The sequence below is a fragment of the Photinus pyralis genome, unplaced genomic scaffold (genome assembly GCF_008802855.1).
Source record: "Photinus pyralis isolate 1611_PpyrPB1 unplaced genomic scaffold, Ppyr1.3 Ppyr1.4_LG8, whole genome shotgun sequence".
In the NCBI taxonomy this organism is placed as follows: Eukaryota; Metazoa; Arthropoda; class Insecta; order Coleoptera; family Lampyridae; genus Photinus; species Photinus pyralis.
In genome coordinates, this window is record NW_022170819.1 from 25,118,237 (window position 1) to 25,145,082 (window position 26,846).

The following is a 26,846-nucleotide window of genomic DNA, read 5'->3' on the forward strand; positions in this document are numbered from 1 at the left end:
CGGCGCAATCCTAAGTTTCTTATTTATAAAAATATTTATGCCACTGTTATTTTCTTGATAATAAATATCGTATAATACGAGTACAATTAGTATAAATAAACTAGAATAAATTAACCCCCGCCTCAACCTCAAAACCATTCTTACGCTCGTTCTTACGTTACGAATTACATTTATAATTTTGTCAATCGTCATTATTAGTTTTTAACAATTCTCATTTAGGTAATGACCAGGAAAATTATGCATGGAGTGCAATGCGGTGTATTGTTAACTCGGAACCAAATAAGATACGTTTCAAAGGGACGTCAAAAAGATATCATCGCAAAACCAAGTTAAAGTTGCACAACTAAGCGCATAATTAGAACATAACTTCACCGCATAACCATACACACTGTGTCCAAGAAAACAAACACGGGGATCTCCGAAACCATAAAAGATATGACGATGGTCAGATTAGGGAAAAATTGTGCAATTAAAGAGCTATTATGATGCTTTCAAGATAACCAGATCCTCATTACTTCCGCACCCGCGCACAACGTCCTAATTGTACGAAAATACCTATCGGGCACATTTTTCATTTTGCAGGAACTTTGTAAAGTTGATTGTTTCTCTGAAACGAGACGTTGTATTGAAAATCTCTCAACGGTGTCTTGTAGAGCTAAAAAAGTGGCCACGAGAAAGTTTTTTTTTATTTTTTATACCTGTTCAAATAACATCAAAAAAATTAAAAGGAAATAGGCGCAAATTTCGGGTTTTCTGGAATATCTTCGAAAGTAATTTAAAGTGTGATAATAACTGTTTCATTGCACAACTTTTCGCTAATTTGACCGTCGTCGTATCTTTTTTGGGTACCGAGATTCCCATGATAGACATCCTTATCTTGGACACTATATACTATATAGTGTTTCTAAAACACTATAATGGCGCAAAGATTTTTCTTTACGGCGCATATTAGCATATGATAAAAGGTACGATGTGGTAGAAAAAATAGTTGAAAAAACCCAACTTTTGGAAACGTTAGGTTAGCCCTCCCCCCCCCCCACTTTTTAAAATTTTTTATGACTTGACCGTAATGGCGCTAGCTTTAATTCAAGTGGCGCAATTGAGCGAGTGGCACAAATACTGTTAGCAAAATGCGTTATGTGGGTTCCGTTTACTTGGCCCCTCCCAAATATATTTAAGGATAACCAATAAACAAGAATGGCTCAAAGATATATTTTTACGGCGCATTTTAGCACATACCTGGGAGTACAATTTCGTATGAAAAATTTAAAAAAACGTTAAGTTGGCCCCCCCCCCACTTTTTGAAAATTTGTCACGGCTTAACCGTAATGGCGCTAGCTTTAATTCAAGTGGCGTAATTGAGCGCATAACCAAATGGTATCAGGTGACCTAGTTACAAGCGACAAAGTACGTACTGGGGGGGGGGGCTACGTTCACTTGACCCCTCCCAAATTGCTTTTTCAAATTTCTAAAAAATGATAACGCATATAGCTCCTGACGTTGATTTAATTCGGCTGGATAGCAAATAAAAGGAGTAATAACAATTTCGAAATGTTCACGTATTTATATTTAAAAAAATCATACCTAACTTAAAATTTCTTTGATAAAAAAAGTATAGGATTCTTATTACCGTTGCGAACTATTTACTTTTTATATTTACTTCATCCATGTCATAGTTACATTTTCCTTCTGACTCCCTGTCCCTCTACCGACACTCTGTTATCGAAATATTCGCAGTTATTAAACTGACGTTACCAATAGATGTTCTATTATTTTGCACTGTGAGTACCCTCCTTCAACACTCCTTTCCAAGGTATTCATTTTGACATCATTAGGTATGTCTTGTACAAACGTTCTCTTTTTACTTCATAGGTACCCTCCTCCCGAGCCTCCTCCGACAACTCCGTTCTCGAAGTATTCATTTTGACGTCACCATTTGATACCTTACAACCAAACATTCTAATCGCTCTTATATGAGCTCTGACGCTACTATTGCTATATATTCGCACACAAAGCTTTGATTCGACCAATAGATGTGTCTCGTCCAGACTTTCCATTTTCCCTTGTGAGTGCCCTCTTCCGACACTGCGTTCTCGAGATATTCGTCTTGACGTTCCCAGACGCGGGTCCGTTAACTTGGCCCCCCCACTGAGAGATTTCATAGTCGTATTATTTTGAAATGAATGCGCTCGTTATGCGCTCATATGCGCCACCGATAATAACTTTTGCGCTATTATCGTTTTTTAGAAATCCGAAAAAACATTTGGGGGGGCCAAGTGAACGTAGCCCCCCCAGTACGTATTTTGTCCCTTGTAACTAGGTCACCTGATACATTTGGTTATGCGCTCAATTGCGCCACTTGAATTAACGCTAGCGCCATTACGGTTAAGCCGTGACAAATTTTCAAAAAGTGGGGGGGCCAACTTAACGTTTTTAAAAGTTACTTTTTTTTAACATCTTTTCATACGAAATTGTACTCTCAGGTATGCGCTGAAATGCGCCGTAAAAAGATATCTTTGCGCCATTATTGTTTTTTGGTTATCCTTAAATATATTTGGGGGGGGGGGCAAGTGAACGGAATCCCCCATAACGCATTTTGCTACCGGTATTTGTGCCACTTGATACATCTGGTTATGAGCTCAATTGCGCCACTTGAATTAAAGCTACGCCATTACGGTTAAGCCATAAAAAATTTTTAAAAAGTGGAGGGTTTAACTTAGCGTTTTCAAAAGTTATTTCCGGAAGTGCGTCCATTTTGAAAATATTTTACATCGATTCGGCCTTCGGAGTAACTCCTAAATACAAATTTTTAAAAACACCCTGTATAGTGTTTCTGAAACACTATAATGGCGCCAAGATTTTTGTTTACGGCGCATTTTAGCGCATGATGAAAGGTACGATGTAGTAGAAAAAACATGTTAAAAAACGTAACTTTTGAAAACGTTAAGTTAGCCCCCCCCCACTTTTTAAAAAATTTTTTATGGCTTAACCGTAATGGCGCTAGCTTTAATTCAAGTGGCGCAATTGAGCTCATAACCAGATGTATCAAGTGGCACAAATACCGGTAGCAAAATGCGTTATGGGGGATTCCTTGGCCCCCCCCCCCCAAATATATTTAAGGATAACCAAAAAACAATAATGGCGCAAAGATATCTTTTTACGGCGCATTTCAGCGCATACCTGAGAGTACAATTTCGTATGAAAAGATGTTAAAAAAAAGTAACTTTTAAAAACGTTAAGTTGGCCCCCCCACTTTTTGAAAATTTGTCACGGCTTAACCGTAATGGCGCTAGCTTTAATTCAAGTGGCGCAATTGAGCGCATAACCAAATGTATCAGGTGACCTAGTTACAAGGGACAAAATACGTACTGGGGGGGCTACGTTCACTTGGCCCCCCCCCAATGTTTTTTCGGATTTCTAAAAAACGATAATGGCGCAAGAGTTATTATCGGTGGCGCATATGAGCGCATAACGAGCGCATTCATTTCAAAATAATACGACTATGAAATCTCTCAGTGGGGGGGCCAAGTTAACGGACCCCCCAGACCCTCATTTGTTAGTGCCCTCCTCCGACAATTCTAGTCTCGAGATATTCGCACTTGGTTTTCACATTGTGAGTTCCTGATCTTGAAATTGGGGTTCAAAAGAGGGTGTCTAAGATTCAAATACCCTACAGGTATACTTCAAGGGAATGGAAAGTAGATGCTGAGAAACCAAACGGCATCATGAGTTATACTACTCGTACAACATGAGTAACTTATGAAAAGGGGGTCGTTCCAAAATGGAAGAAGAGTAAAAGAAAGATTTGCTGACTTATTTTTCTAAAATTATCCGATTTCAGTTGTGATATGCCATTAGTGTCACTAATGGGAACACACCTATCCCTTGAGCAACGCCACCAATTTATACTTACAAGAATTACTATGTCTCGTCCGAATTAACAATCATCTTTATTCATTTTTATATGTATATATTTTACATGGTTCACAAAACTGGTGGCTCTAAATCACCTGGTGTAACCACGTTTTATTTTATTTGCCCATCGACGGTATACAGATTCATGGGATGCGGAATTACCAAAATGCAATTTAAGCTATCTGTATTATCTTAAATGAGTAGATCACTAAACTAATACGTTAAACACTCTTCCCCGAAAATGTTTAAATAGGTCACGCTAAACTCACTTGGTGAACGACTAGCACAATCCGTTTCCCCAGATAATGGAAATAAACAATATAATTCTTTATTTTCGCATTTCCAGGTGACGTCTACCTTGTACGTTCCTCCCCATGCCACCAGTTCATCGACACACGAGCATTGCAGTGGGTTGGCGTTTACAGACAACTGAGTCATCGTATCGCGAACAATCTCTAAAACTGACACAGGAAAGTAGATGAACTTGTTGTGATTTACCTGTAATTTGCTTAATTTCGACAACTCTCCAAGTAGAAGGTCGAATTTGGACAGCTGATTATTATCCAGTTCCAGTTCTTCCAACTGATGCAGTCCATTGAACGATTGGGGATGTAGATGTGTTAGCCTATTACCTCCAAAACATAACTGTTCCAAATTGGGCAAACTTTTAAAGGTATCCTTTCCAATGAAGGGAATTTGATTGTTTCTTAAAACAATCTTCTTCAAATTCGGCGTGGACGAAAACCATTCCTGATTGAAGATCTTCAAGTTGTTGTTATCTAAGTGAAGCACCGAAAGATTCGGAAGGTTGACGAAGGTGCCGGCACTTAATGTGCTCAATTCGTTGTGGCGTACGTAAATTTCTTGCAGCGACCGTAAATTTTCGATGGAGTGGTGCTCCAGTGACACTAGATGATTGTGATCTAAGTACAACTCTTTTAAATGGGTCAATTGAAGGAATGCTTCTGATCTTATAGTATGAATATGGTTATGAATGATTCTTAGTTTGGCAAGCTTTAACATATCAGAAACCGCGCCTCGATTCAAGGTCGGTATCAGTTGATCCTTAAGCTCGATAGTAAACGATTGAAGGATAACACAGCTGCAATTAGAAGTTGCGAAGCTTATACAACCTGTTACATTCCAAGGAAAAACTCTTCCAGGTCCAGTTATTACTTGAAAAACCGCATTCTTAAAAGTTGGTACACAATTGTTCTCAGACAATAACACTCGCAGAATTGAGGTTTAAGCACTGGTGTGGTAATAAGTTTAATTATATGAGTGTGATACAGATATAATGACGTTATCTGCAGTTACATGTAACAAATAGCTTTGGGCCAACTTGCGTCCATGATATTCATTCGACCAGCCATTGCACAACCTCCCATTAATAATTTAAATCTGAAAATGTGCATACCAACATAGTTTTGTATGATCTACCGAAGCAAATATTGTCATGATCATTTCCCTACCGGTTTTATCGGATGTAGATAGCAACTTTCTTATTCTAAATAGTACACCCAATTTTATTACATTTTCAAAATCTACATCTAAGTAATTTGATACCACATTTCCCTATACCCAGCATCAAAGGTTATTCAAAATTTTTCAAAATTTTTGACTTTTGACTGGTCTTCTTTAGAGCAAAAAAAATGAAGCGGGTTTCATTTGAAAAAACCTTTTAAGCCCCGACTGTGACGACAGGTCAGCCCTACAGAAAACTCTCTCCTTGCAAACTAACCTAGGTCGCGACAGCACAGCAATCCCAAATCTCAAAAAAATACAATGTCGTCCTGCTTTTTATACAGGAAACCGGGCAAAATCTTCCAACATTAACCCCCGAATACCAGAGACTTGGCGATTATAGTGCGGTAACGGGTAACGACATAGAGATTTAGAGTTCATCCCGCCGAACGAGGCACCAAGGGTCTCAGACCAAACGAACCTACGTCAACGATTCAAAGTTTGAACACACTGCGTAAACTTAGTTGCAGAATTATCGAAATGCCACCATTAACCAGGAGTTCAGCTGGCTTTGGGCATGTCACATCGAATTATCTTTCTAAGAATATCTGCAAAGCTGCTTTGAGGCTCGTTAAGTAACTGATGTCACTATTGCGCTCAGTGAAAATCAGAACATTCCTGCATGTGTACAGATTTGTTTCCCAGCTTAATGGATAGTCTTCGTATAATTTAACCGATTTGCAGAACGTCTCTTGTAACTGAAGGCGTTAAGCAGGATTAGGAACACTAAAATTGTCAAGTCCTTTAATTTCTCGATACGGCCGAAGCGTTGATCAACATCGCTTTTTAACTTTGACTTACAGCTCTCTGGAAATACGACCTAATTTTCAAGTTTGTCACCCTGTTATTAAACGCAAAACTTTACACATGAATTTTAAACTAACATTCAAACTTAAACTCGCCGTAAGTAAACGAAAATTTGTGATGAAGGTTGTGTTTAAAACCGGAGTAAGGAATCTTGAAGGAGCAGAACGTTTAAGATAGCGTAATGAAATGCAAATTCCCTTAATATTCATTTCTGTAGTTAAATATAAGACTCATTCCCCTATTTCAGAATTCCAAAAACGTATAGGCACTAGGCAGGCGCTTTGATCATTAAAAGCGAAATGAATTGCTTCAATTTCCAAAGTGTTTCCATTATTTACGTTTCACGTTGGTTTTTCTGCGTTAAAATATTAAAATCGATCGGTTTGTACAATGAAACCAAAGACATTAAGAATGTGATTTATTCTCAGCGAGTCTCTGGACTTTGAAAATTGTTGGTTTTATAAGATACTCCGTAACAGAATGCCTCTTCCTAAACTTCGACATTACAAGGCGACGTCAAGCAGAGTATAAGGAATCCTTGGTCATTTTAAGGGAACTAAGTGAAATATTAAAGGAGGAGTCGATTTAAAGTACTATTGGGCGTAATGGCTTCGTATTGATCTTGATGGCTACACATTTTTTGGTTTCTACCGGTCAAGATTAGTTCGGAATCGTTTCTTTCTGGCAGATCAGTTCCCTCTCTAGAAAATCTATCGACTGGATGCCAACGTGTCACCTCAAGAGCTACTGATAAAATTAGTCATAAATTGAGGCAGTATTCGATATTCGTGTTCTTGGCACAGGTACCCCATCATATGGATCCCTCTCCTTGTATCTGTGATAAAACGTGTAGAAGACGAAAAGAAATAGAAATACCTTGTCAGCGACGCCATGCTTCATTCACTCTATTCGTAACTTCTGTTTATGGATTCCTTTAGAACCCTCTTGGGAAGATTCAGTGAACGTTTATTTGAGAAAGGTACAATCATGTTGGCTGCGATTAAAATTGGATGTGCTATGGTAAGAGCAAGCAGTATGTGTCTCAGAAGAAGTCGCAAAAAATGGCGCTCTGTTTTAGAATTTGTGTAAGAAATTTTTAACGAGTAGGTAACTATGGGAAAATTGAATCGAAATTTTTACGCGAATTTAAAATTTTATCTGGTCAGGTGTTGATAAAAAACAGTTATCAAACAAGGATTAATTGGTTTTTCGACAAACAATGCCACTTGCGAGATAAACGATGCAGGTGCTTTATCATTTCCGGCGACGTAGAGATATTTCGAGCGTCCATGTTTAATTTGTTTTTGCTTAAATATAAAGAATGAAGCATAAGCGAGGCTGTCTCTGATTATTTTGAAAGAGATCCCAAATATCTGTGACGCTAATTTTGGAACCTATAGTCGAGCCGTCTATGCAATTAAAAAGAAAAAAAAACGGGCACGTTTTCGAATCACCTGTGTCTTCGTTATCAGCTCCACAAGTGAATTTCTTTGAAATCAATTAACTTTTGTCCGAAAAACGCTCCTTATCGCAAACGAATAACTAAGACCTCTCATACAGTACGCATAGTTAACCAGATGTGTCTTAGTTAGTTTTTACCAAATTGAATAACTTAAAAGTGATAAAATTACAAACTTCTAAAAGGAAAACCAAACACTGAAATACAAATTCAAACGCAACGAACTAACTGTTTATTTCGAAAATAATCCTCCAGGTTGGCAGGGAGTTGAAAAAAACAAAGTAGAGCACTAATTAGATCGACTAAATGGAGGAAAGGTGGCAGTGAAGGTCTTAAAAATGAGATATAGACAAACGCCACAGCTGATGGAAAAAGGGGAAAATTAAGTAAACCAGTAATGGAGTGAAGACTATCAGAAAAGTGAGATTGATAATACTCCTGACGTAACTGAACAATACAGAAATAATTGCAACAAAGGAAAACGTAAGAATAACGTGCAGGTTATCTGTAGAAAACTTTATTGTGACCACACGAAATAACGCAAAATAACGTTTTTTGAAAGATTAACGTTTCTGATACATCACAGGGCTCATTATGAGAAAGAATGGATAGATACTGGGAAAAGGGTGAGTACAAACAGTGACAGAATTTAATTACCTTTTTCCCGATACCTTTACCAGAGCTCACCAATCGACCAGAATTCATACGTATTCCTGTGTATTCCAGATCGGTTCATTCGTTCATTATTCTTGTAAATTCCAGATCAAAAACCATAATTATCTTTTTCCGTTGATTTTCCAATCACCAGATAGGTTTTCGTTTAATTCATAATTAATTTTTCCCAAGACCTCTTGATCTGTATTAAGTTATGATTGCTTACTTGCCTGGCCAGCCGCAACGACAATTCTTGTGGGGTTTACAGGCCTGCAGACTACCGTTACCTACAATGGTGTTTTGATTCCGAACTCGATTGACGCAGTACTGCGAGTTGGTCGAAAGGTTCAACTGGTTTCCAATAGGGTTGTTTGAATCGTTCGGAATATTCCTTTTAATGGACGTATGCTAGGTAAACCTTAGTCGACTTTATTTGGAAACTGGAATGCCAGTTCTTTTTTAAGAAAAGTAGAGTGTTTTAGAACCTTTGTTACGTTCACTTTGAGAGAACGTAACAAAATTACCATAAGATAGGCGAACGAAAAAATGAAGCAAAAAGGAAATACAGTAAAAAAAACCGGATAGGCAGCACTTGGTCTTTAGTAAATGTAAAAAGAGGTGAGAGAATGCTTACCGAAAGGAGAAACAAGGCAGACTAAGGGCCGATTCTACAATGCAAGTATATACCGAGAATAAACTATACCTAGAATAAACGTATGTACGTAATGTAGTGGATAATTACAAGTTGATTGTACCGAAAACCATTATGTAAATAAACGTTATTATCCAAGAAAATTCGAAAAATAACAAAATTACCCTTGAACTCTGATTGTAACGGACTTGTGAGCTCAGAAGGGCGCTTTTCTGCCTTATCTATTTACGGTATCAACACAATCAAACAAACGACAGGAATTGTGAGTAGCACGCCACAAAATATTGCGGTAGCAATTGCTAACTTCTGACACTAGGGTAAATCGTATACCAAAACCGTAATTAATACTAAATAAGAATCAATAATTCCAATGACTTTACACTAGGGAAAGCAAAATTTTTATTGACAATGAATTATTGTCTGTACAAATCAGTGTCTAAAGGCATGAAAGTGACGTTAACTACATTACGATGCACAAATAACTAAATTCGTATGCAACAAACGTAATCAAATTGATTCAAAATGTAAATGAGTGACACAAATAATAACGTAACTAAAACTCGTAGATATCTGTTTCGGACTAGGTCTTGGTAACTAAACTAATTTACAATTCAAAAGCAATTAACTAAATCAGTAAACAGACTAAAATAAATCTAAGTAGGTCACCAGGTAATATAGGTAGAATCACGTGACTGATTTGATGCAAGATGGCGGTGGAATTTTCCAAGGTATGGTGGTCAAGATCGGCTCAAATATTTCCCAATTGATGTCGACTTATAGTGTCCAGGTAGATAATCTCGAAAAAGTAATCCAGAAACGAACTATGAGAGAAACTTCGGAAACTGTGAGGGAAGATAAAGTCCTACAAAAATACTTGAGCCATATCCGTACATACCTCACACTAATTACTTAGAAATATATATCCGCAAAGCGTATTCAATGGGGCAGCCACAGTACATCAGAAATAGAGTGAAACACTCCAAAGAAATATGGTGATATCCAATACCAAGAGCCCTTATTCAGGTAGACAATAAGTCAAGTAAAAAGTAATGGAGTAACGAGAAAAATTTGCACGTACCCAATATGAAGGCAAGATCTTCTCTGAAGGGAAAAATACAATATTGTATGCAAGGCCAAATTAAGGAAGGGATATATTCAAAAGTATCACGGAAGACATCTGCATAACTTCTGGCGGCGAGACAAAGAACTATTCTAAATGAAACATCGGATGGTCTTTAGCGGGGAAAAATTGAAAAATTAACCAATCTACTACATGAATAGCTTACATCTAAACTAAACCGCTTTAAAAAGGAAATACGTAGATGGGCCAAGAATACTAAATGAGAGAGTATTTAAACTGTGAGGAAAAAAACGTAACATCCTAAGAATCAATCGACATTACATTCCACAAGGGGAATAAAATAAGTGAAGGGCTATTTTATTTCGACACACCATTTCCGAGCTTTGACAGAAAACCGTTGACACAACGGCCACCCGTTTCAACTAGGAAGTGTAACATTTAATTTATTACATAATTAATCAGTCTTTAAAACTATTCCGGCCAGCCGGTTAACGTTATCCGAAAACAAAACCCAAAGACTATGAAAGAAAACCCAACTAGAAGGGATCGAGTGACAACTGAGTAGGTGTCGAAATACTTAAGAATGATGGGAGAATATTAAATTCGCAGTGTGCATGTGGAAATGAAAGATTATAGAGAAGAGGAAAGAAATTTATTGTAAAGAATGTGTTGAGAAAGAGGACGATGCAGATCTAATATCAGATCGGTAGAAAGGATGAAGAAAGGCAGTTCGTAATAATATTAAAAAAAGGAGGGAGGGTGAACATAATAGATAATAAAACACAAAAAAAATGAGAAGAATGGGAGAAAAGTGGGGGAGGGAATAAGTTACAGAAAGGGATTTTTTTTCGTTTTGGTATATTATGTATAGGTATTCCGAGGTTTGAATGTTTCACCCAAAGGTATCAAATATGGTAAATAAACAGATACTCTCCATTTTGATTTAAATTGCAATCGCAAAATTTATTCTCCACGCCATTACATCCAATTGCATCGGAAAGGTAATAACTTCCCAATGAATATGCAGATGTTGCTTTTTCTTTCCATTGGGGAAATTATCTATACTTTCGCATGCTTAATTTTTGCTCACGTAACTGATGTTTCCTATAGGAAATATAAATTTCACTTACCGAGTTTGAAGTAGGTAGTACATTTGTCTGCGAGCCAAAACAAAGAGAAGAGGATTAGCGGTCGGGAACGCAAGCGGGATCGATTTGAGATGAGACATTGCATCATCAATAGACAGTTTCCCAATGACGTTATCGGCTCGTTGATTTAAATTCATTGGAATTTCTCGTCTTAGTTCTATTTTCGTATCGCAATTTGCAGCGCACCATTATCGATATCGAGAACGTCTTCCAACAAGTTTGAAATTTTACTCTCTTGCTTTCTGAATAATTTACGGCTCATTTTGCTGGCGGCGGCGTTGCGAATGGCAGGCGTAAATTGACATCTTGTACAAGGCAAATAACACGAGAATTTTTCATGAAGGTGTAAATAAAAAACAACTGGCATTGGACTAAAACGATCTGTCCATCACGTGAAAAAGTGTCTTTGAGCACAGCTACCGTAAATGCTTTTGATCATCAAAACCTTTCCTCTTATATTAGCGTTTCAATTTTAATTTCTAATGCAGTGTCGCGCTAGGGTAGTTTTCTGCATTGCAGTGTCTGCACTATGCATTAAAAGAAAGACTTTTAGTTCAATGAATTTGCGAGCGCTCCCTTCGGTTGCCGTTGCTCATTCAAAACTTTCGACTACACTCTCCAAAAAGGGACCACATACAAAGAACGTTTTATCTCAATTATTTAAAGCGGTCTCTGTCAGCTGCTCAATTCTTTATGTGGATATGATTTTTACCCGTTGGTAATGTAATTGGAAGAAGAAAATGATAGTGTATTGGCGCTATGCATTAAACTTTGGTAAAATATTCCGTAGAGGAATTCAGACCAACAGACACAATCAAAGGCATTTCTTCTCCTGCACAGTTTTTGATAAGAATTTCATGGACGACTGCTGCTGGTACTCTGATAAACAATGTTTTCGGTAAACCTTCATTAAACCTTCATTTTCATTCTTCATTAAAGTTTGGAAATTTTCGTTTCCATGACAGTGGCAGTAACACTTTACCTGAATACTAATCCTGTCCATGCAAATTGTTGGCCGGTAATCTGTGAGGTGGTCACTTGAAGCGCTAGGAATGAATGCGAATGCCGCTCTCATTCGTTAAACCTTGGTACGTTACAGACTCCTCCTCTGGCTGCCAACGTCGTCTCGGCGATGGAGACAGGATTTAGTTTCTCTTTTTTTGTGGCCTGCCCAGTTTTCGGATTGGTCCGATAGGTTCTGCTGAGTCGTTTCCTTTATAGTGTTGTAGTGCAGAGACGTGGTATTTTTCAGGAGGAACCCCTGGGTTATGTGGATCCGCTCATGGCTATTGGGCTGTTGTAATATCACCTATCCCACACGTCTCTTCGGGGGTTAAATTTGGATGTGACTCCTTTTGCTGCGTTGCTGATGGCGTGGGAGGTTACTAGTACTTGGTCTCCTGGACCGAATGTTGGACCTGGTTGTTTGGTCTTGCTGGCGTACTCTTTCTGGCGGTATTGAACGGGTTCTTTCGTTAGCCGTACTAGACGTATGGTGTTTTTACATGTAGTAGCTTTGGGACGATAATCGGGATGAAGTTCTTCGCGAGGATTATCTGTCTTTGGTCCCTGGTGGAAGCGACGGAACGACGACGGAAGTTTGGGTATGGGGGCGATGTCCTCCATAATGTCCTGCCGTCGGGGCGTCATGATACTCCTTGAGTATGTCTGCGCGGTACTATCCTGGGACGACTTGCTGAGTGGATTCGGCTTTAGGAGAGTATCGATACAATATCTTCTGACTGGCTGTCCATCGAGAGAGATCCACTGGGTTTTTCTCTTGAAGCACTGGACGATTTCGAGATCCGTGAGTTGGGCTTGTCGGATGTCTGCAGCGGACCGTGTAGGGAGGTCGATGGTACTTAGCAGACCTCGCACGTCGGCTGTGTGTGGTTGGGCAATCCCAGCAAACACACTTTACGTTTAAAAACGGCTTTAAAGCGCCTTGAGAGGATAAATTCGGTATTATATAGTATTGCTAGTATGGTATACATTTTTGTGTAGACCGATTTCATACCTACGTTTAAAACAGGATTTTTATTGACATATAAACCATAGATTTAACTTTCTACGTTGTTAATACGTATAGAAATAACCGTTTTCTACCATTCGTTTTATAAACGTATATAACACCACTTTTTTGATTTATGATGACGACAAGGTCATTTCCAGTTGACGAGTATTGACCAAAATTGGATCAGTTACTCCCATGACCATTGTCTACTTATTACTGAAAACAGAATTGGAAACCGTTCACGAGTTATCATCTACATTCTACACAGACGAACGGATGGACAGAAAGTCCAAAATCATAAACTGGTTTTTGTCACTATTTGCAGTAAGATGAGGAGTTCGAAGAAGAAAATTTATGATGACAAGGTTACTTCCGGTTGATGAGTATTGACCAAAATGTAATCATTTAGTCCCTTGACCGTTGTCTACCTATTACTGAAAACAGAATTGGAAAATTCGAAACCGTTCGCGAGTTATCATGTGCACAAGCGGACGGAGTTATCATGTACCCAGACGGACGGACAGAATTGCCGACCCGTGTGGCGCAGTTCAATTGAAGCTGGACTGTGGTAGGTACTAAGGGTACCAGGTTTGAATCCGGATTCGGTCATGGATATATATAACATAAAAGTAAAAATAAAATAAAAAAACAAATAAATAAAAGACCAAACGACTAAATTTAATCAGTTAGTTCCTTTTTCATTGTCCATCTATTACGGAAAACAGAATTGAAAAATTCGAAACCGTTCGCGAGTTATCATGTACACAAACCGACGGACGGACGGACGACCGGACAGAAAATCCAAATGACCAAAATTTAATCAGTTACTTCCTTGACCATTGTCCACCTATTACTGAAAACAGAATTGTAACTTTCGAAACCGTTCCTGTGCAAGTCGTTTAGTCAGGGGCTGAGTCAGTCCAGAGAATCCGGGCACGAAACGGCGGTACCATGAGCATGTGTAAACGTCATGACTTCCTTTACGTTCCGAGGCGTGACCATATGGCTGATGGGCGTAATGATGTGCCCCAGGTATTTAACATGTTGGAAGGCGAAGTGGCACTTTTGCCGGCGAACGCGAAGTTGGAACTGCTCCAGTCGCCGAAATGCTTGCTCCATTATTCATAAGGTGCTGTTCGGCGTCCTTGGATATAGCTGTCGAGGTAATCCAGGAGAGGCACTTCCGGTATCCCGTTGCGGAAGCGGTCCATAAGATTGTGAAAACTGGCTGAGGCCTTTTTTTAACCCAAGGAACATTCGTTTGAAGCGGCACAGCCCAAAGGACGTCACGAAGACGGTCTTATCCTTATCTTCGGGACGCATGGTTATTTAGGAGTGTCCTGTTCCCAAGTGTAAGGTACTGGTGCAGCGGGACTTTGCTGCGGACAGCAGATCTTTTGTAGTGGATAACAATCGGAGACTGTGTTGGTCAACACATTGGCGGGTTGACCCATCTGACTTTGACGAGGCCCAAGCAGAGTCACATTCCTCGATTGCATCGCTGTCCAGCATGGCAGTTCCTCTCATAGCAGGTTGGAGTTAGGATGCTGGAAGATGGTAACTCGTTGAGGCGTCCGCTCATTTCGGCGGGTAGGTCATGCCCCTCGTCTACCCTTAGCTCGTGGGTGGCTTTCTTCAAGTGTGGTACTCCGGACGGCGCTGCTTCTTTTTTCGGGGTGAATGCGGGAAGAGAGATGCGAGTCCCTTAGTTCAGCGTGCAGGTCCGCAAATTCGGAATCCAGTTCTGGGGTAAGCGGAGATGGCGGTGATTCACCAAAAAGTCTATTCAAGCGCCCGATTCGGCATTCGTCTACACGTGACGAGCGATCAAGGACGTCAGTTCGAGGCCAGCCTATTCCAGAAAACAGCCTCACCGAATTTAAGCGCATGCGAAGGACAGCCTCTACCACCCGCAGGCAAATAGAATGGTAGAACGTTTTCATAGACAACTCAAGACTGCTCTCCGTTGCCACAAGATTAATTGCAGGGTAAGGTAAGGTAAGGTGAGGACATTGTTTCGGTTTCCTGCATTAGCTTCTTCGTAAATACTGCTACCGAACACGATTATTTACTATTCCCGCTGTGTGCGTTTTAATTTTGTTTTAGCATCCACCACTTTCACCAGTAGCCTTGACCAGCAGCAAGGCCGTACCGTTGGTGGCGCTCGAGTCCGTTCGTCCGTCCGTCCGTACCACCGACAAAACCTCAGGTTGCTGCCGATTGCCGCTACGTTTGTCGTTATTTCGCTATTGCTTATTTAATTTTTCACGCTATTTGTGCGTGACTTACTATCGAAGTTCGTCGCAATGTTTAAGATCATTGAATAAAAACACTGTATAGTATTTATTAAATGTTAATGCTACATTACTAGCTAATGACTATAATCGAGGCCTACGATACACATCGTAGGCCTCACTATAATATATAAATGCAACTAGTTTCCATTTCCAAGGATAAGTGGTTTATGAGAACGTGATTTCAGAGCGAAAAAAGTTGGGAAGTGAAACAATAAATCTTTTAAATTCGCAATTTTTACCTTCCATAAATATGGGTGGGCTACAGCAGCTTTACTCTTGTCGCTATCTTAGGTAGGCCCATTTTTTGTTCTATGTTTTCGGTTAGCTAAAGTCAAGAAATCGGTCAAAGGACTTCAATTTGTACGTTACTCATTGAATCCTTAGAAAACTTCTAACTAATTCTGTAACAGAACGGGAATATAATTTCAAAAGAATTTCTCAGTAACGTTTTCTAGCATAAAGCCGGAAAATGAGAATTAAAAATAGAAAATGCGAGGTATTGTTCTTGTACATGCCTGTGCTCTACGTTAGTATGAATAGTGGATGAAAGCTGATATTCGCTCTGGCTTTTCGATTGTGTTCTTGCAATAGAGCGTGCCTGTTGCGCCAATATCAAGTTATGAGTGAAGAAAGAAGGGGAAATAAATTCTTATGTCACTATCGCGCTGGATATTATTTATTGGCACGCAAAATTGTTATTCTTATGTCCCTTAGATTTGCTGTATTAAAATAATGAAATGTTTTTGAAATACTGAAGTTATTGGAAACAGCATTCGTGAATCCGCCTCTCCAATATATTTTGTTGAGTGTTACAATCGTCTTCTCAAGTTTAACACAGAATCTCTGCACCACTCCATGGGGGTTCGTTAGGAATCTCCTAACAATCACAAAATATCTTTAAATTGGCAACATTTTCAAAGTTAATAGCGTTCCTTTAGAATTTGAGTAAAATCTCTAGAGATATTCACTTAGTTCTTCTATAATCTGTTGGTTTTTTTCAAAATCATTTTGTAATCCACCTACAATTTTATACAAATTACCATACGTCATCATTTGCTGACTTATGGTACCTACTGTAACGTATACATACTTAAGGATTTATATTTATTCATTAGTAATGAATTTTATAACGTTTCTTAAATATATTGATCTACAACAATTCATTGTTATTTATCACCTACTTGTACTCCAATTTAACAAACGACCAGGAATGTGAGTATTTATTACATCAGCATCGATGTTAGAACTCAAATTAAATAAGATTTAATTTGCTTATATAGCAACTAGTAATTCTTCTCGAAAAGTCTAGAAGGCGTATCAGATTTCCATGAATTACAAGCACTTGCATTCATTATCGCAAATGACGAATCCTTTACCGACTTAATGACGCCTTGATGGCGATCTGACGGCGCCCCGTTGTCGCTTTAGAGTATTCGCTACAGTAGTAAGAATTATCATTCCTATTGAAAACGTGTAGGATAATTGCCACTTGCCATCTCAAAATATTTAGCGCATATTTTTATTGCTGTTCATTGCGTTTTGTCTATCTCTCCACTTTTCCGTTTGTCGAACCACTTCAGCAGTATTGAACTACTTGTGAAAAATTGTTATAAGCTGATTTTATCTTTCGGGGTATTCTAATTAAAGATTTCAACAAAACAAATTGTTTTCTATCAACTACCGTCCTCCCCTCGCACCCTCTCCCCTTAAATACGAGTACCTTTAAAGACCCTCCCACTTTAAAGTTCTTCAATATGTATGTATTCAAACCCTTAAATATTCGAAACAATCATTAAAGGCTTGTTGGAGACTCTACAAGCTAGTAAAGAGGTGTAGAAACTATTAAGAACACATACAGAAAAGACATTAGTTATTCAATGTAGTTATCAATTACTTTTCAAATGTTCTTAAACGCTCTTAGTTTCTGACAGAATTTTTAAGAACTCCTAAAGGTTCTTAGTAATGAAGGCTCATACTCTTAAAGGCTCTTCCACAAAGAATACTTTAAATGGTTTTTTTTTGGGGTGTTTAGACAGAGTTGGTTCGTTTTACTTGAATTGTACCTCAGTGTTATTTCTTTCTTTTGGTTTTGTGTGTAATTGTATCATTTGTGTTTAAGTAAGGGAGATCTGGTTGTTTGCGATAAGAAGCTTTGTTATCGGACGTAATGTAATTAACAGACGTGTTTTGGTGCTGATAATGAGATGCAGTTGGTCAACGATGTGCGCATTATTTTCGGCGTAAGTGGCGTTCCCTCACAGCTAGGGTTATCTAATCTAATTGTAATGTTGTAATATTAATAGCTGTTCAACAGGTAATTTGTTTAAATAAGATTCGTAAGTTCTCTGTATTTCAGTAATTTTGTTTTAGTTTTCATTTAATTTGTTTCGGAATAAATTTCTGTCATTGTCAATCAATAATTTGTGTTTATTAGAACCCATTGTGCCACCCGGATAATGTTAATGTCAGATTTTTCTTTTAATGTTTAAGATTTATTTTCGGTGTTTATCAAAATATCCCTATCCCGGTCCATAATGTGTTATGAGCTTTGTTTAACCTAAAAGATATACCGCGAACTTTTACTAAAATACGTACTTACCTAAAATAGTAGCATTTCTATGGATGGGTGCAAATAAAATGAAAGTATGAAACTAAACGCCCCATATATAATGGTAGAGCCGTGAGTATGTTGTTTATAAAGGAAAGCCCGTTTATACAAAAGGTAATTATTGCCAAAGGGAAGCGAAGATATAGCGTTACCTTTTCCGTTACGTTTAACATCGTTGTTGTTCATCTTGAGATTCCCGTATACACCAGTGGTAGACAGTTCCCTATCATAAACCAATCTCCCCAAAATTCCTTATAGCAATAAATCTCGCTTATGTAAACAGGAACACTTATAAAACCACAACGTGATCGATTTATTTGCGTAACAAAATTGAAAATGCGGCATGTTTACTTGAACTAAAACTGTTTTTAAGTTACCTATTTCCATAATTAAATCAAAACACGGCCGTGTCTTCGTATTCCCCGTTTATTGAGTGCGCAAATGTTTGCGAAGTAAATCTACTCGAACGCGAATCATAAAATTTCGAGACATAAAACGCAATAAAGGCTTTATGTGGGCGAGGATGAAAATTTGATGTGCAATTTAAAGTGTTGTATGTACTACCTACAGTCGGATTGTTGTTGCATAACTAATGGAAATTCCATAATTAAATACCTCGCCGCATTGTTCTACTTATTAGGTTTCCAAACTATAATGCGAATAATGTCGTTTCGTACTGTTGATAAAGCATGTTCACAGAAGGTTCGCAAATATTGCTTTAAAGCTACCCACATTGCCGATTGTTTGCAGTTATAATCTGTGTGCCAAAATGTGTAGATTTTTATTCCAGAATTTTCAATGTACTAAATCCAATTGCCAAAGATTAATAAAATACAGATGATGGCAATTAAAATTCCATGCATTCTCAAATAATGTCTCAGCTCTTGGTTTTAATGAAGTGTAACCTGATACGGTTCTTGGTAGAAAAAGAAAGTGAAAATCGATACGCACTGCTGGGTAAAATTTCGTGGTTAAATTCCAACAATATCGTCTAGGAGAAAAGTTACAAAGTTACAAAGCTACTGCTTTCAAAGAAGGGGATATTATTCCCAAACAGGATTGCATGTATATCTTTGATAGAGGATTACACCGTGTAGTGTGGCCTCAACCAGCTACATATGGCGATGTGGTAGACGCTTACAAGACATTTGTGAATGCAAACTTTGGCAAAAATAATGTGATCATATTCCATAGCTACATATCCAGACTGTCCAACAACTAAAGGAAAAATCCATATGCTTCGCTAGCACAAAACACGTACTTGAAGTTCAATGTTAAAAAGCGCAAATGTAAAAAAATCTGGCCGTTTGCTTGCAATGGATACACCAAGAAATAGATTATTCTAACAATAGCTCTGCAACGTGCTACAAAGTGGAAGTGGCGTGGAAGCTCGACTGCGGCACTAAAGGTCCCTGGTTCAAATCCGGGTTCGGGCATGAATATTTTTTAATGTATAGTGGGTTGGGTTGGTAAAGCAGCTGAAATCCCTCCCACTTAAAAATAAGGACCAAAAATAAATAAATCATTTTCCATACCTTTTTCCTTATTTACTCTGTCAAACGTGGTCTTTAAATCCATTTAAAATCGATTCCACCTTTCCGCCCTATTTTCCTATTCCTTTTCAGCCACTCTGCGTGGCACATACATACAATTATAGGTGGTTCCTCTCTTTTCCAAGTCTCATTTGAGTTTCCTCTAACATTTTCCTCTTCTCTACATCCCTTTCTAACCTTTCATTCAACACCATCGCACTTATTCTGTGCACAGTCGTCATTATCGTGATTCCCCTACAATTTTTCATACGGTCTTTGTCGCCCCTTTTGTAAATCGGCACTATTACCCCTTCCTCCCATTCTTTCGGCAGTGATATCTTGTGTATTAGTTTTCCCCTGGATACTATCTGTGGCGAAAATATTTGCCTCATTTCCTATTTCAGCCTTCCATGTCGCTTTCCCATTCTTCAGTTTCTTTAATTCCTGATTCCCGTTTTGATACCTGGTTCTCCTCCACCTCTATCCATCTTCCTCTATTACTCCCTCTTTCTTCTGATTTACTTGTAGTACCCCACTAAAGTGCTGTTTCCAGCCCTCTATTTGAAGTTGTATATTATGCTTTTCTCTTGTTCTCTATTTAGTATGTTCCAAATGTCATTCTCTATAGGTCTCCACGGTGTCATTTGTCCATTGCTGTATTTTCCTTTGTCTTTGTATTTATACATTTGATATTTTTCCTTTTCCTTTATAGTCCAGGAAACGAAACTTAAAATATTATAAAAGCTGGCAATTCTTTCAAAATGCATCGATTTGCATGAAAATTTGGGATAAGTTCAACTTACCCTCCACTTCAAAACCTATAATTATTTTGCCGATGGGCGCTTTTCATTTTTTAGGGGTGAGAATTACCCCTCATTGCCAAAACTCATAAAACTACATATTAAAGCTTAATGTGAGTAAAATTTGCTTTATATGAGTTGAGTAATGATTGTTAGAGGTTTTGGAACATTATTTCAGAATATTTTAGCCCTTAAAATCAACCCTTATTGTCGTTCGATAAAAAAATGTATTTACCGTCAAAAAGTTAATAATCTATTATTGACGGCAGTTGTTCAGTGTGCATTTCGAACAAAGTATGCTGTTCAACCTCTTAGATGATAGATGATGAAATATCCAACGGTGATATAAACATTAAACAGTTCATAGAGAAGGAGTGTTTACGTATTTGTGCAAAGGGAATAGTTCCGGACAGCCGCCCACGTATAATCATATCGATATCATATTGAACATCTGTGAACGTATTCTTTAGTGAAAAAAAACTTACTTTAATATTCTTCATTTTGATATAACCCATGGTTCTATTATTTTTGTTGCTATAATTAAAATTCAGATTTTAAAAGTAGTGATATTCTTTGTGAATCGCCCTGTATATAGATGGTGTATGGAACGGATGTAAGTGTGTATAAAAGTTTCTAATCTGTTGTATACGAAATGTAGACCGGTCATGTAGATAATCATGCTCCGGTTTGTGCTTTCAAAATATCTCGAAAAAAATTGTGATTCGTTTTTTAATCATAACTCCTTTATTTTTATGATAGAAAGTGTATTTAAAAAACCATTTTGTAGGTTTTTGCAAAAGCTCCAAAGCTCTGTACATTGAATCCCTTTAAAACTAAGAGTTTTAAAATGGGGTGAGCTTAAAGGGGTAAAACAAGGTAGTGCTCCCATATAAATACAAGTTTTAAACGTCTATATCTCACTTAATTTTTGTCGTACAGAAAATTCCCGGCGAGGAAAATGTTTGGAATTAAAAATGCTACAATTAGATGCCAGGACGTTTTTCACAGAATTGCGGAAGTTCGTTTTTCACTTTTAGCTTGAATTATTTCAAAATTAAGTCTTCTAAACTGGTCACACTTCTAGAGTGTACTAATAATACGTAATTAAAGAAAACTGGAAAAGGGGAAGGACTAATTTTAATTAGGGTGGTAATTAGGGGGTGGCTTGCGCTGATTTTTTCGCTGAAAAAAGTACAGATCTACCTTATTTTGAACGTAACTTACTTAATTTTTATGCTAAAGTTTGTTTCTAAAAAAAAGAAGAAAGGTTTTTTTTAAATACTTTAAAGAAAATTCTACAAGTTTTTCTCGAAAATTGCCTAGTTTTGCTGTTATTTGACTGTGAAACTTTCTAATTTAGCGTTTGACGAACAAGAGCTAACCTTTAACAAGCCACAACTCGGTTCGTATTGGTCATACAGCAAGTATTAAAAAACCATTTTCTTTGTTTTTTTTATAAGGAACGATTTTGTTCTTCACAGTTTTTTTAATAAAATGCATACTTTTCGCTCATGATCCGATTCGATCCTTGTTCCTGCCTTAAGTTCTTTTATTTCGTATTCGATTACTGGTATGTAATCAATTACTGATATCCCTCTTCCCCCTATGCATGTGTATTGCCCGAACCTCCACATTTCACTTATTATATTATATTATTATTATATTCTCCATCCTCTCCTTTCTCTTCGTTACACTTCGTCTTGACTTACTATCCGGTGGTCCTCTCCCCATTTTTACACATTTTCCTTCATTCCCTGTTCTGGCCCTTACCTCTTTTTACCAGCCGTACGTTAGTAAGGGAGGAATTTCATTGGGGTCAAAAATGATCGCCACTTTCTTTGACGGAGGGACACGTTTTGAAGCACCAGCAATTCAAATCAAAACAAAATCTCAATGTTATCAGTCTGTCGTTCGCTCTAAAGGTATGTCTGTCTGTACTCTTATTTGGTACACGTATTCTTATACATAAAAGGAAGAACTGAAACGTTTTGGACAGAATCGCGTATGTGCAGGTGTGCACAGCAAATTTTTTTACCCCTGTTAATATGCCTAATGTTGCCCCTTATCCACCTTCGCGAATTGGTTTTTCCATAATATGTACCCTATTCTTTATTTTCTCCCAGTTCCTTTCTTCTATCCATTATTCACGCCTTCCCCATATCATATACTATATTACAAACTCCCAAAATTGTACTTCTTACACTACACCAGCCACATATCAGAACATCAGCTTCATGTTAATCATCTCGTCGTACTAATGGGGTTCAGTAACCACTATTTTTAGTGGCTTTCACCTAAAAAAGTTTAGTAGGAGCTAGGTACCAAATTCCAATTAATCTGGTTGAACGGATGCGGAAACATTCAGACGAGAGTATTAACAAAAGCGTACTCTTCGGTAACTTATCAAACGTGATAAAATGAGTATTGCATTCTCCCGTACGTTAGACTCCCGAGGAGTACGACATTTGGTCAACTTCTGATTCCACGATTTTCTGGTGAAAGGTCGATTGCCACTTGTTGTTACACGGACTCGACCATGACTTATTAAATTACCCAGGGTAGTGGGATCCCCAGGCACCCATGCCCACTTACCGAACCGTGAGGGGTTGTGAAATTGCTTGATGTAGCAAAAATGAAATTAAGCTCTACGTATTAATTTTATGAGACCACCTTTTTTCATGGTTCCTAGTACCAGCTCTTGAAAGCCCGATGGCTATAAAGTGTTAACTGCGGATCGTAACCGTGAAATCTGCCTACTACCATAGTGCAAGAATTCTTTACACTAAGCTACTACTAATACTTTTGAAGGAACATAACTGATGAGTGATGTGTTTTTTGCAAAAGAAAAAAATTAGCGTGTGTTGAGCAACGAACTGTAATTCCCGAACCTGCTTAAATTAATTACTAACGCTATAGTTAAAAACGCTAAATATCAGTATCTGTGCCCTTTAATCTGCGACCATAGTTAAAGTTTGTCAAATGCGTTACATCAAAATAAGGAGATCATATTATCAGGTGATTGCATAATGTGTACACAAATATAGTGAATAAGCATGATCGAAACCCAATCAAGTGTAGATTTTATATTCGTCGACGATGGTTAAGAACCTGGCGCTTTGCGTATTGATCGCTTGGATTACTCAGGTATCTATGGTCTTGATGAAGTTAAGGCGTCAATGTGCTTATTACAGGGTACACCCTTTGAAATACCAAATGAGTTATTGGAAGATGACGTAAACCAAAGGTGTATGAAGGAACTAAGCCTTGGTAGTACTCAACTTTCCAGTATCTTCGACGAACAATTTCTCGTAATACGTCCACTCTCTCAAACCGCAACGGAATTCTACGAATGTAACCTTCGCAAGTTCCAGTTCCTCAAGGAAGATGGCGAGTTAAACAAAGAACTCATTACTGAGAAGCTTGCTAAGATAATTCCAATTCTGGCTAAGACCGCAATTGACATAGACAAGGCGCACGATCTATCGCAAAAATTATATAACCGGTGTAACACTCCCAAAGGCAGTAACCCTGTGGAGAAGCTTGCCGACTTCCACGATTGTATAATAATTCAACTGCCGAAGTTGGTACCCCAGGTTTATTCTATGGCCTATGTAAATTAAATACCAAACAAATATCAATTAAAACATGCGATTTGTTTATTTATTAGTATTATTACATTTTCTTATCATCATTATCGGGTATAGTATCATTTCAAGAAATTGAACTTTGCTATAGACCTTTTCACTTAGGAGATATTGCTAGAAAAATATAATTATTTAGTTTTAGTATTGAGAAAGCTAATCTACAAATGGAAATGTGGAAAAATGCGGTGCTGTGGTTACTCGTACTATTCGTCTTTCAGGTTTTTGAATTACACTTCAAGTTTTCACTTGCATGATGGATAATAAATTTGTAGGTTTCCCTTAGCCTAACATCAGAAAAATCAACCCTCGAGTGCATGCAAGAGTTGAATATTGACGAAAGTGCGTTATCGGCCATTTACGACGAGAAATTTCACTTCGTCTTGGGGAATGAGGACACTTTCAAATTTTTGGAATGTTGTCTTCGAAAGATTCCATTTTTTGATAAGGATGGAGAATTTGACCGGGCGTTCGCTATTGAGCAACTCGGTGAAGGTGTTCGGTTAGTCGCAAATGGAAAGATCGGCGATGACAAAGTACCGGAGCTGTCCGAAAGATGGTTCGATTTGTGTAAGGGTAAGAAGGGAGAAGCGCTTCCGAAGAGGATGGCCGCTTATCATAACTGTGTAATGACTGAACTGGAAACCTATATTAAATAAACGTTTAACCACTTTTCGGTTATCTGTATAAATTGATCGTAGATGTGTTTTTGTACTAATTGATTTATCTTGCGTTTGTCCTTCGTTTTTATTCATTTGTTCAACAAGATTTGTGACTTGACACCAGATTTTATTGTACGGATTTGAAATGCTTGATTTGTATTTATATGTAATTGATTACTTCTTATATTTCTATGCCATACCAGGTTTTTGGTTGATGGTCTTTTCTCCGCCTTTTCGATTTAATTTCTGTAAAACGTACCACCTACTAACTGCCGTACACAGCGACCAAAATACACAGAAATCAATTTGAAAAAGAAACTGCTTACTGGTGGACTGCAATATTGGATGTAAGGGACCTTACATTAAAGGGAATCGTATGAAAGAATATGCCTCCAACCGCTGGGGATATTGTGGTCTTAGGTTCATTATATGTACACTGTACAGGGTGAGTTTTTTTTCATTTTATGCATTAGGATCTCGGAAACCGTAAGACAAAGAGATTCGGTTAAATGAGGAAAGAGTTGTAGTTTTAAGAGCTTATTCAAGATATGCTTTTGTTTTTTTTTAATTCACAGTTTACTAGATATGAGCGAAAAACAGATTTAGTGATTTTTCATTTACCTAACTGTTGTAGAATCGTTAGTATTAGAAATACAGGAATAATGCAAAGAACAAAAAATTGGAGATTTTTTTCCGCTTAATAGGATACATTTATTAATATTTATTTTTCTTTTATAATTTTGGAGTCATAAGGCAAACTTACATTTTTTTAAATGGTAATCATAGTTGGCTGTGACATTTTTAAAAAGTGCATTTTTTTTTGTTTATAATGATATAAGGTTCATTGTACCTACTTACTTTGACAAATAAACATGGTATAGAACTGTTTGTATTACCTATTAAGAATAGTAAAAACAGATTTTGCCATGGGAAACATTTTTGTTCTCTTAATTACTGTCTATTATAATATTTAACTTGCAGTTAGTTGTGCGGCGGGGCACCGTTATGTTGAAACAGCATAAATGACGTCGCGTTTCCAAATATAACCCGTCCTACATATCTTGAAATTCATTTGGTAGAAAATGATGATAACATTGGCCTGTCCAATTTTCGTGGTAAATGAAAGGTACCTACTAGATATTATTTTCCATGGCCAACTCTGTTTACTTACCTCTCAATAATACGAATATTACTGCAGGGCGTTTATTTATTAAAGTACATTTAGCAAGCCTTATATAAATTGTTATAAAGAGAAAAATTTGTCCTTTTTAAAAATGTCAAAGCCAACTATGACTACCAATTAAAAAAATTAAAGTTTGTATTATAACTCAAAAATTGTAAGATCTAAAAATAAATTAGTTGTTCATCATGTTCATCATGTTAAGCATTAAAAATAATGTCTAAAACTTTTATTCGTGTCATTTTGTTGTATTTCTAATAATAACGATTCCACAACAGTTAAATGATAAATCACTAAATCTGTTTTCTACCAAATGAATTTCAAGATACGTTGGATGGGTTAGATTTGGAAACGCGACGTCATTTATGTTGGTTTCAACATAACGGTGCCCCGCCGCACAACTAACTGCAAATTAAATATTATAATAGACAGTAATTAAGAGAACAAAAATGTTTCCCATGGCAAAATCTGTTTTTACTATTCTTAATAATACAAACAGTTCTTATACTATGTTTATTTGTCAAAGTAAGTACAATGAACCTTATATAATTGTAAACAGAAAAAAATGCACTTTTTAAAAATGCCACAGTCAACTATGATTACCATTAAAAAAAATGTAAGTTTGCGTTGTAACTCCAAAATTATAAAAGAAGAATAAATATTAATAAATGTATCTTATTAAGCGGAAAAAAATCTACAATTTTTTGTTCTTTGCATATTTCTGTATTTCTAATACAAACCATTCTACAACAGTTAAATGAAAAATCACTAAATCTGTTTTTCGCTCATATCCAGTAAGCTGTGGATTTTTTCAAAAAACAAAAGCATTTTTTAAATAAGCTCTTAAAACGACAACTCTTTCCTCATTTAAC

The 26,846-nt window shown here is 37.4% G+C and overlaps 3 protein-coding genes across 3 annotated transcripts in view; 2 read left to right on the forward strand and 1 right to left on the reverse strand.

The window, feature by feature from the left end:
• LOC116179490 (potassium voltage-gated channel protein Shaw-like) overlaps positions 1–11,242 on the reverse strand; it is an 80,087-nt gene extending 68,845 nt beyond the window's left edge. The window contains exon 1 of the mRNA XM_031499285.1: positions 11,223–11,242. The gene's annotated coding sequence lies outside the window, so the exon portion shown is untranslated. The remainder of the gene's footprint in view (positions 1–11,222) is intronic.
• Positions 11,243–23,524: 12,282 nt separating this feature from the next.
• Positions 23,525–24,150, forward strand: LOC116178161. Its single transcript, XM_031497572.1, has 2 exons — positions 23,525–23,635; positions 23,683–24,150. Exons 1-2 carry the CDS (start codon positions 23,588–23,590, stop codon positions 24,109–24,111), a joined length of 477 nt encoding a protein of 158 aa, XP_031353432.1. The 5' UTR covers positions 23,525–23,587; the 3' UTR covers positions 24,112–24,150.
• A 131-nt stretch (positions 24,151–24,281) lies between these two features.
• On the forward strand, positions 24,282–24,803 carry LOC116178162. Its single transcript, XM_031497573.1, has 2 exons — positions 24,282–24,353; positions 24,408–24,803. Exons 1-2 carry the CDS (start codon positions 24,300–24,302, stop codon positions 24,789–24,791), a joined length of 438 nt encoding a protein of 145 aa, XP_031353433.1. The 5' UTR covers positions 24,282–24,299; the 3' UTR covers positions 24,792–24,803.
• Positions 24,804–26,846: the final 2,043 nt, after the last annotated feature.

Excerpts from the sequence above, each read along its gene's own strand:
- LOC116178161 (XM_031497572.1), top strand. The coding sequence starts at position 23,588 with ATGGTTAAGAACCTGGCGCTTTGCGTATTGATCGCTTGGATTACTCAG. Across the intron at positions 23,636-23,682 it reads TGATCGCTTGGATTACTCAG|GGTACACCCTTTGAAATACC; the intron begins GTATCTATGGTC and ends TGCTTATTACAG.
- LOC116178162 (XM_031497573.1), top strand. The coding sequence starts at position 24,300 with ATGGAAATGTGGAAAAATGCGGTGCTGTGGTTACTCGTACTATTCGTC. Across the intron at positions 24,354-24,407 it reads TCGTACTATTCGTCTTTCAG|GTTTCCCTTAGCCTAACATC; the intron begins GTTTTTGAATTA and ends ATAAATTTGTAG.